Source organism: Impatiens glandulifera, chromosome 1 (assembly GCF_907164915.1).
Source record: "Impatiens glandulifera chromosome 1, dImpGla2.1, whole genome shotgun sequence".
Taxonomy (NCBI): domain Eukaryota; kingdom Viridiplantae; phylum Streptophyta; class Magnoliopsida; order Ericales; family Balsaminaceae; genus Impatiens; species Impatiens glandulifera.
Window position 1 is genome coordinate 27778979 of NC_061862.1, and position 10528 is coordinate 27789506.

Sequence of the window (10528 nt, forward strand, 5' to 3'; positions counted from 1 at the left end):
ATTTGTTAAAAAGAATATATGACCTTATGCATATAATATTTATATTCTAACATTTTTGTAAATTAATTAATAAAACAAAATTAACTAAAAACCATAAACATTATAATAATTTAAAACAAATATTAAAAACTTAAATTAATATATATATATATATAAACAAAAATAGTATGTATTATCTTTAATTATATATTTGAAGGGAAATCCAATTAGTTAAGATTTCTAAATAAATAATATATTGGGAATAATATATTTTATTTATATATAGGATTTAGATATTTAAAAATTATAACTATATATCCTGATATGTGATTATTTTACTTTAGATTAGCAAAATAAGGATGAAGTGAGAATCCAGGCTCAGATCAACTCCATCGGTGTGAAACCTTCTGTCCGACCTAGATGGCACGATAATCTCTCCATTTTTATGTTGATTGTAAATTTCAATTTTTTTTATTTTTATTTTTATTTTTTTTTGTATAATTCTGATATTTATTACGATTGATTTATGTGATTGCGATAAGAAATAACAATTTTTTTAGCAAATTGATATCAACGTAATGTATAAAAGTGTTTGGGAATAAGCAGAATTGATCGATGAGAGTGCACTAATAAACAAACCGTGTCTCTAAATGAATCTAGGTATATTGTCGAATTATTGTATCAAATATTTTAATTGCGAATGTTATTCTTCTTAACTATAAAATACTAATAATATAATAATAAGATGAAATATTTAAAATTTGGATATATTTTACCAATCAATTAAAATGTTTAGATTATATGAAAATATGAAATTGAAATGATATTTGTGCTAAGAATTTGTTGATATGGAAGAAAAGTTGATTTAGTCACTAGTTTTTAAAATAACAAAAAACAAAAAATAAAATAACAAAATTTGTATAAGAAAAGCTTTATGTATTTTGCTTACTCACCAAATTTCTTCAATCCTTCAAAGGGTTTATCATCATCATTGGAGTTTCCTTCAAGTTTATATGGGTTTTGAGTCTTCATAGAAACCCAGAAAGCGTGCTAGAGATTTGTGGACTTTGAACCATGGAAGGTACAAGATAATTTTGATTCGTAGTTTTTAAATTGTCGCTCAATTGAGTTCACGAATTTCGAGAGCTTCAAATTCATGCTGATTAGAATGGTAATAGGGCGGTTCAGGACATAAATTTATTTACCAATCGGATTTCTTTTATTTTGAGGATTTTTTTAATACTATTCTCGCTCCATTCGATTTTGTTCAGAGAATCCCGCGGAATATCGTTAATAAAATATTTTAAAAAACAAAAGAAATTAAAAAATAATATTATATAAACAAAATTTTTAATATAATATATATTATAATATATTAAAAAGTTATATTATTATAAATAAATAAACTTACCACTCTTATAAAATATAATGAATAAATAAATATATTGGTGATTTAATATATTTAATTATGTTTTATAGTGTTCAGGACATAATCGAGATGAGATCGGGGTTGGTCGAGGCGGTACCATCCCCGCCCCATCCTCATTCGGTTTGGGGAAAAACCGTCCAAAATAGGACAATTCGGTTCGGTTTCCGCGGAACGATTTCAAATTAATTGACTTTTCTTTTTTTACAATGATTCTGCTCTCGAATCACTTACTCGTATTTGTTTCCTGAAACCCTATTCGTGGGTTGTTCTTTTCATGATTTTATTTTTTTATTGCCCAAACATTTTATCGAGCAGGATTTTGATAAGATGAACACCTTATTTAGGGTTGATGATCAATATATATTGAAACATGTATAACCTTTGTTTGTACATATATTCTTAGTTCTCTTTCAGTTGTTGCTATTCAATGTTGCTTGTTGCTCAGCAGAATGTTTTGTTTGTAAAATGATTTTAATTGTTTTGTTGGTGTTTCGATGAATAAATACATTAATCATAACCTCAAAAGACAAACTAATAGTAGTACTGTGGACCCAAGGGTAATAAGATGTTAGCCCAACTCATCTTAAATATGGTATTTTCGTGTTGGGTTGTGACTTGTGCTCATGTTGGAATATGTATTGGGCAAAGATCTAGTTTTTGGCCCATTTATTTGTTTTTTTTTTAAGTTTATTGATAAATTTATTTATAAGTCAATTTAAATATTTTTTTTGGTTTAAAATAGTAAATTTTAAATTGTAATTTTTTTTTATACTCGTAATCAAATTCGGGAGAGGGGTGAATAATATAAATATTTTCGGGTTTGGAGTTTGAATACTTTAAGGTAACCGGACACCTAGGTTTTTATTTATTTAATTAGGCAGAATAATTATATTATTGTATTTTCTTTTTTCATCTCTTTCTTTCTTTCTCGCCGTGACCTGAAGGAGATAGAATGGGAGCACCTGCCTTCCAGACTTCAGAAGATGAAGCTATGGCGGAACAAATTGACGCATTACTTGAGGTACGATCTCAACCCGCAATGATTAGATAACATGATCTTGTTTTATCTATATCACTTTTCCGATTTCCTAACTGAGAAAATAACCTGCTATAGAGAATCCATGATTATCCTATAACAATGAAGCCAGCTAGACTATGTTCATACTCTTAGCAGCTTTGTGTAACTGTTGATCTTTATTATTCTTTAAAAGTCTATAAATCCAATGCTTTTAATAAGCAGGTACAAGTTGAGTTGAGTTGCAGGTGACTGTTAAAAGTGATATAGTTGGGATTAGTTAATATCTCCTCATTGAAATAGGCAAATTTTGTCCACTGTTTGGGAATTGTTGATGAATATAAGTAGCTGCACACATGATTAGGTTTTAAACCTTTAGTGCCTGTTATTAGTTTGCAATTTTCAGCTGGTAGTTTGTATTGTTTGACAGGCTTCTCGATTTGACGACATTGATGATATCATGAGCTTAGTTAACTCTGGGGTTTCTCTTGATTCAAAGGATTCTCAAGGAAGAACAGGTTAGTAATCTTTATAGAAGATGACATTTTTGTATTATACCCTTTTCACAGGAAGTTTATTTTAGAAAACTATGCCAATCCAAATTAAGTGTTTTGCTTCTTTTGTTCTTGTAGCACTCCATATGGCTTCAGCAAACGGACATGTTGATATTGTGAAGTACCTGATTGGGCAAAGAGTGGTTAGTGATTTCCTTTTTTCTCCTTGTTGGAGAAGAAAGGCACCATTTTTTTAGCTCAACTAAAGAGTTTACCTGCAACACAACAAAAACTTAAGAAAAATTGAAGTATAATTCAAACAAAAGGTTGAACACAAATTGAAGTATTGTTTTGTTCTTGTTACAGGAGGTGAATGCTTGTAATGTGGAGAATAATATAGCTCTTCATTGGGCTTGCCTGAATGGGCACACAGAGGTAATTAATTACCTTTATTTTTTGGCTAAGATAAGAAAATTGTTATATTATGTTGTTCTGATATAGTTAATTATAGGTTGTTAAGATACTAATAGAAGCAGGAGCAAATATTTCAGCCCTTAACAGGTGAGGTTACTTTACATCACATCTTCAAATGTCTTTCTTTACCTTGAAAAATGTTAAAACAGTGTCTGCTCTCTGTTTGAACACAGTCATGAAAGAACTCCAGTGGATGAGGCAGTTAGCAATGGAAAGATGGAGGTATTGGACGCCATTAATGAAGCTGCAACACAACTCGAACTTAGTGGTGCAACTGTCTCTTAAGAGATTTGGCTTCTTTGTTGAGCAAATTCTGGTATTTCTTTTCTTATGTATTTGGTCCAAAGTAGTGTTTTGATCTTGAAATATTTGTTGTTTTTTAACATGAAATGGAGATGATTAGCATTAATATTTGGTCCAAAGTAATTCTTTTTTAATCTATAAAGATGTTGTGTATGTTTGTATACGCAGTTATGATGTATGTGGTTTGGTTGGATTGTTAAATCAGATCTCCAAGTTGCAGTTTGACTATATTTCATGGTAAAGTAGCTAGATGTTTATTTGCAATTTTGTTATTATATATATATTGTATAGTTTCATAAATTACAAATATGATATTGTTAATTGATTAATTTAAAATAAATAACTTTTTAATAATGTGAGTTAATAGGTATTTTGTTCTATTTACACCGAGCCTATAGCGGTTTAATCGGGTTATATACTAAAATGTACAAATAACTTTTGTCGTTGGCTTGCCTAAATCACACAATGTCGGTTTCAGTTTATTGAATGGTTTGATTTAATCGGTTTGGCAAAAAAGTTCCATAAAGGGCACTCATATGCGGCCCAAATTAGTTCCAATTGATAGGTTTTAATCCCCATCTTCTCAACCAATTCATGACCATCTTACCTTCTTCAACTGCAACTAAGCCTTCACAAGCAAACAAAACTCCCAAACAATCTGATGTCACTTCGGCCATTCTTGACTTGGAAAAACATGTGCAAAGATGGTTCCAAGATACTATATCTAACATTTTGCCAAACATTTAAGTGTTCTTACAGCAGTATCTCCAGCATTGAAAACAAGTTCAACTAATTGTTTCAAGAGCATATAAGACATTTAAGACAAATTCTATCATTTAGTATATGAAAATCATTCATTCCATCGTATACATCCAACATCATCAATAAATTCCGAATCAATTCTCCACCAGAAAATTTTCTGTCAAAATGTATGTCCCTCTTGTTTTGCTTCTAAATAAACTTAGATGTATGTCCTCCGTCTCATTTGTCCCTAGTTAATGGCACGATTCATGAAGAGCCTCTCCATCCACTAGGTTGATCTGCTGCGGTGAAGTCGAAGCAGCGCGAGTGAGTGAGAAGGAATTGCGGACAACCGGTCGGTTCGCTTGTACGGTTTCGCAACTATAAAACCGACGCACTGAACCGAATGAGTTCGGTTTAATGTATTTTAGACCGCGGTTTATTGGTTTCATCGATTCGGTTGGTTAACCGGCCTAGTTTGAAATCCTTTTTATATACTAATTTGTTTAACAAAATTCTTTATACATTTTTTTTATTTGATTTTACTAATGACAGTATCATTTTTTGTATTCTTATATCTCATTACATCTTTTTATTTTAATAAAACAAAATATTATTAAAAATATTATTTTGATTTTTTTTTAAATTTAAACATAAATTCTTAATCTTTCTTTCTATCTACACTCTAATTTTTCATAATCAAAATGCTAACAAAAACTCATTTCTAAACTAATTTTTCAAAATCATAATTTCACTAATTTTTTTTCTCTAAAAAAAAAAAAGTCTCTTGATCTATTATTTCCTTACTATTTATTGTCTTAGTCTATTTTGGTAGACGAAAATAAGAGTTAGCCTGAAAACTCTTTCACCGACCACAGTTAGGGTTATTTGAATTCTTCGGTTTGGGTTCTTTGAAATAATTATGAGCCAGTAATTTATATTTAATTTCAATACGAGCTCATTTCCATGTAATTAAAATAAAAAATTGAAACAATGTTTTATCATTCGAATTCCAAATTAATTAATTTTAAACTATTTTTAAATAAATCCTAAATAGTGTAAATAAATAAAACCACTAAATAAAAAAAACCCCAGCTTTTAAAATCATAATTTTAGAGAGAAAAGTTCTAGAGATTTTCGGTGAGAATTTTTTGACAGTTTCTAGCAAAAAATTTCGGCAACGAATTCTTGATATTCTTCTCCAAGAACGTGTACATCATTCTACCCAGCAATAATAACAAATCAGAAATTCAATTGCATCACCGGAAAAGCAAGAAACGTTGTTTGTCGATTGAAATACGATCGACACAACACAATTGACGACACGATCGACACGAACGACACAATCGGCACAAACGACACGATTCACGAAGTAAGTGTCGCTAACCTTAAATCTCTTAGAATTGCGTCGATAACTTTTCTGAATGTTTATTTCCTGGTTAGTTCTCTAATCTTGGATGTTCTCAGAAGGTTTCCTTTCGAAGCGATTTAGTTGTTATAATCTTTAGGGCTTTTGAATTGCCCTGTTTCTACATATACTCTGCTTTATTACTGTGTTATGCTCTTCAATAATGAGGAAAAAGAAAAGTAATAAAATCAATGAAGTCAAAGAGTTTGTTATGGAAGGTCTCAAGGAGATTGCTGAAAAAGAAATTGAAATAGTTGTTGAAGAAGTCATTCAAGCAAAACATGACAAAAGCAAAGAAAAATCAAATGCTATGGAAAATTTCGAAGAAAATAATGCAGGAAAATAAGGTTTTTAAAGAAAATAAAGTAGAAAAGAAAGGAAAAAAGGAGGGAGCCTGAAATGTTGGTTACAATGAACGAGTCAATCTGTTTAGCCTAAAAAACAAAATCACCAAACTCTTGATGCATTCTAAAAAATGAGAGATTGTTATTAATAAAGAGAAAGCCCAGCATATAACAGTTCAACTAATTATTCATTATTTTCAAGACTGAAATTTGCTGAAGAAGAAAAAATATGAAGAGATAGTAAATTGGTCAACGACTATAATGAGGGAGCTGATAAAGGCCTATAAATCGAATACCTATACTATCATGATCAACTCTACCTAGAAAGTAATTGAGGTATGGAATAAAAATGCAGGAAAGAAAGTTGAAGACCATACCTACAAAGGGAAAATCTTCTTAGGGGATGTTAAAACAAAAGTGGAGGTACTTAATTCTCCTTTTTGTTGGGTCAAATTATTTTGACTAAGTGTCGAAATAGTTTGACTATTAGAATTTTGATGATGAATGGATATCTATACGTCTAATTGTCTTTGGTGCAGGTGTATCGAAATCAGACTATATTAGACGTGGTCTTAATGAGGTTCATTAGACCGATTTGATATTAGATGCATGAAGTTAGATGTGCAATCTAACTAACAGAGTTAGACGTGCAGTCTAATTGGTTGAGTTAGACGTGCAGTCTAACTAGCGGAGTTAGACGTGCAGTCTAACTGGTTGAGTTAGATATGTAGTCTAACTAGTTGAGTTAGACGTGCAGTCTAACTAGAGGAGTTAGACGTGCAGTCTAACTAGCGGAGTTAGACGTGTAGTCTAACTGGTTGAGTTAGACGTGCAGTCTAACTAGCGGAGTTAGACGTGTAGTCTAACTAGCGGAGTTAGATGTGAAGTCTAACTAGTTGAGTTAGACGTGCAGTCTAGTGGAAAGAGAAAGTTAGACGTGCAGTCTAACTCCTTCAGACTAGTCTGAAGTGGAACCGTAATTAGACGTGGAGTCTAATGGAATGTGAAAGTTAGACGTGCAGTCTAACGAGTGAAAGTTAGACGTGCAGTCTAACTTCTTGTAATTAGACGTGAAGTCTAATCCCATTAGACCAGGTGGTCTAATGGATCCTGTTATTAGACGGGGATGTCTAATTTCATTAGACGAGGTCGTCTAATTGAAATACGTCTAATGCCATGCTTAAGCAGTTGCTTGAAGCTAGCACCCGCCTACCCACGTGCTCTAGCTGTACGCTACTCTTGCTCCACTTTCTAGTGAAGATTAGTACGACAACCAGCTGCAACCAATCAACCAATGCCACGTAAGCGAATATCCTTCATATTACTTGTTTTGCAGGTACATCTCTAAAGAATATTCAACGCACTATCAGTTGTGTACGGCCACGATCCTTGTATTCAGAGTTTACTGTGTACTATGGAGGCGTTCCAATGGAAGCTCGCCACGTGTCATTATGAAGATTCGACCGTTGGTACATGTTCCTTATTTAAAGAATCTCAAGGACAACAGACAATCTCTCGCACTCTAACAAGAATTGCCAGAACTTTGAGTGAACAAGCCGAACAATTGAATCGATCACTTGATACTAAGATTATTCTATTGAAAACTGTCAGCTGCTTTCCTGATTTACTGTGTGTTAATCAAGAGAGAGTTAGAATCAAAGAACTGTATTAGCTGAGTGATATTCATCATATTGTAAGTTGAACATAGTCTGTTATGTTCAACAGTGATCTATTTGTGCAAACTGTATTTGATTCAAAGCATATTATAATGAATCCTTCTAGTGGTTGGAAGAAGGGGTGGCGTAGGAGAGTTTGCTCCGAACATCCATAAACAAACTGCTGTGTTTTTCCTTTCTGTCATCTTTTCATTCTTGATCCTAAGCTTCAAACCTAAGTATACATTTCCGCACTTGATTCTGTTTCAATTGTTTACAAGGGTTTGCGTAGAATAGAAAGTGAATTAAATCCTTAACAAGATTTCTTTCAAACCGTTTTTCAAAAGTCTTCATCAATCGCCAGACCCCCGTCTCTATTGATTAAGCCGATCCTATCAATTGGTATCAGAGCTCTGTTTCTATTCTCAAGCTTTCAGAACCTAAATCATGTCTATCATCAATGAGATCTCTATTATGTCAAGAGACAACTGTGAATATTGGATGATGAGAATGCAAGCTCACTTGGCTGCTCTTGATTGCGATATGTGGAGCGTCATTACTGATGGCCCCATAAAGATTTCGAAGCCCAGAAGTGAATGGACTACTGAAGACAAGATGACCAACAACCTAGATAATGTGGCCAGGAACATTCTGTATCAGTCGATCAACATGAACGTCTTCTATGAAATCAAGTCCTGTTCCTCTACTAAAGAAATATGGGATAAGATAACTCAGATCTATGGTAGAAACGTTCAAGCAAAGAAGGACCATAAAGTTTTCATGTGTGTTGAAAATAAATCCAAATGGGTTGATAGCGATTCAGAGGAGTCTCTTGTTGAAAGAGAGACTGAAGTTGTTACATGCTTGATGGCAGACGACCAATCCAAGGTAAATGATGTTTCTACACCAGAATTTACAAACGAAGAGTTAACTAATGTACTCAATGAAATGGCCATTGAGTACAAGAAATTATCAGATTCGTTTTATGAGATAAAAGTGAAATATGAGGCCAACACATCTTCCTCTCATAAAACTTCTGAAATAAATGTTTTTTAGAAGAAAGAAGTATAGATTTTATCAGAAAATTAAATGCTCAAAGAACAGATTCAAACCCTTTCTGCTGAAAACAAAAGGCTAAACTATGTAGTTAGTGCTTGGACAAGGTCTAGAGATGCTGTCAAATATCAGATCAGCATGTTGGAACCTGCTAGATCTAGATCCGGTCTGGGATTTGATAGCAATGACCCTAACCCGTCCTACAAAAAGTCAAACTCAACAAATAATAAGCTTAAGCCAATAAGTTTTGTTAAAGGAAGTCTGACTAACAGTGAGTCTAATCCCATTCATGAAGAAGTAGCTTTTAAGAATGAAATTATTTATGTTCCACCAAATGTTAGATGGCTGAAGAATAAGTTAGAAGCAGCTAGCAAGTCTGGAAATCTAAAACCCGACTCTAAGTCAAGGAGTTTTAAAAGAAAATTGTCTTCAAAAGTTAATTGATCAGTGGCTAGCAGGAAGGCGTCTGCTATGTCAAAATCATACGCATTAATCACAACACAAAATGGGAAATCCATCAGAATAACTCAAATATGGATTCCTAAGGGACTGATTGACCGAGGACCCAATTAAAAGTAGGTACCAAAAGATTGTAAATATTCCTTTGTGTATGTACAAATAAACGATGGGCTAGAGGAATCTGTATGGTATCTTGATAGCGGCTGTTCCAGGCATATGACAGGAAACAGACGGCTTCTTACTGATATAGCAAATTGCTTTGGACCTAAGATTAATTTTGGTGACAACAAGAAGGGTAAGACCATGGGTAAGGGTAAGATTATCCATGGTAACCTAACCATTAATGACGTGTTACTTGTAGACAATCTGTGCTATAACTTGATCAGTATCAGTTAGTTATGTGATAATGGTTTGTCAGTTGATTTTCAAACTTATGGATGTCTAGTTAAGGACCAAGATGAAAATACTTTGTTAACTGGTAGTAGAGTAGGAAACTCATATAAAATGAATTGGCAAAAAGAATCTTCTGATCCTATGTGCATGATTTACAAGAATGACCAGAAATGGTTATGGCATAAAAGGTTGAACCACTTGAATTTCAAAACCATCAACAACATTTGTTCAAACAACTTAGTTAATGGATTACCTAAATTGCAGTTTGCTAAGGACAAGTTATGTCCTGCTTGCCAGTTAGGCAAACAAGGTAGATCATCGTTCAAAAGTAAAGGGAAATCTCAATTCAGATATGGCCTAGAATTGTTACATATGGATTTGTTTGGTCCAATTCCTGTAAAGAGTCTAGGAGGAATGAGATTTGCCCTAATTGTTATTGATGATTTTTCTCGATTTACATGGGTTGCATTTTTACCATCAAAGGATAAAACTGCTGAAAACTTGATTAGAATATTTAAAAGAATTCAGAATCAGAAATCTTTGAATATTGCATGCATTTGAAGTGACCAGGGAACTTAGTTCACCAACAACCTATCATCTTATCTCGAGGAGACCGAAATTAGGTACGAGTTGTCTAGTGCCAGAACTCCACAGTAAAACGGCATTGCTGAGAGAAGAGTGAGGACTTTGAAGGAAGCAGCGAGATCCATGCTAGCTGAATTAGACGTGCCTCAGAGGTTCTGGGCAGAAGCCATAAGCACTGCTTGCTATACACAAA

General features: G+C 33.1%; 1 protein-coding gene across 1 annotated transcript; it reads left to right on the forward strand.

The window, feature by feature from the left end:
- Positions 1–2291: 2291 nt before the first annotated feature.
- On the forward strand, positions 2292–3919 carry LOC124921255 (ankyrin repeat-containing protein P16F5.05c). The gene is made up of 6 exons (XM_047461883.1): positions 2292–2429; positions 2854–2941; positions 3056–3120; positions 3284–3352; positions 3429–3478; positions 3565–3919. Exons 1-6 carry the CDS (start codon positions 2361–2363, stop codon positions 3674–3676), a joined length of 453 nt encoding a protein of 150 aa, XP_047317839.1. The 5' UTR covers positions 2292–2360; the 3' UTR covers positions 3677–3919.
- Positions 3920–10528: the final 6609 nt, after the last annotated feature.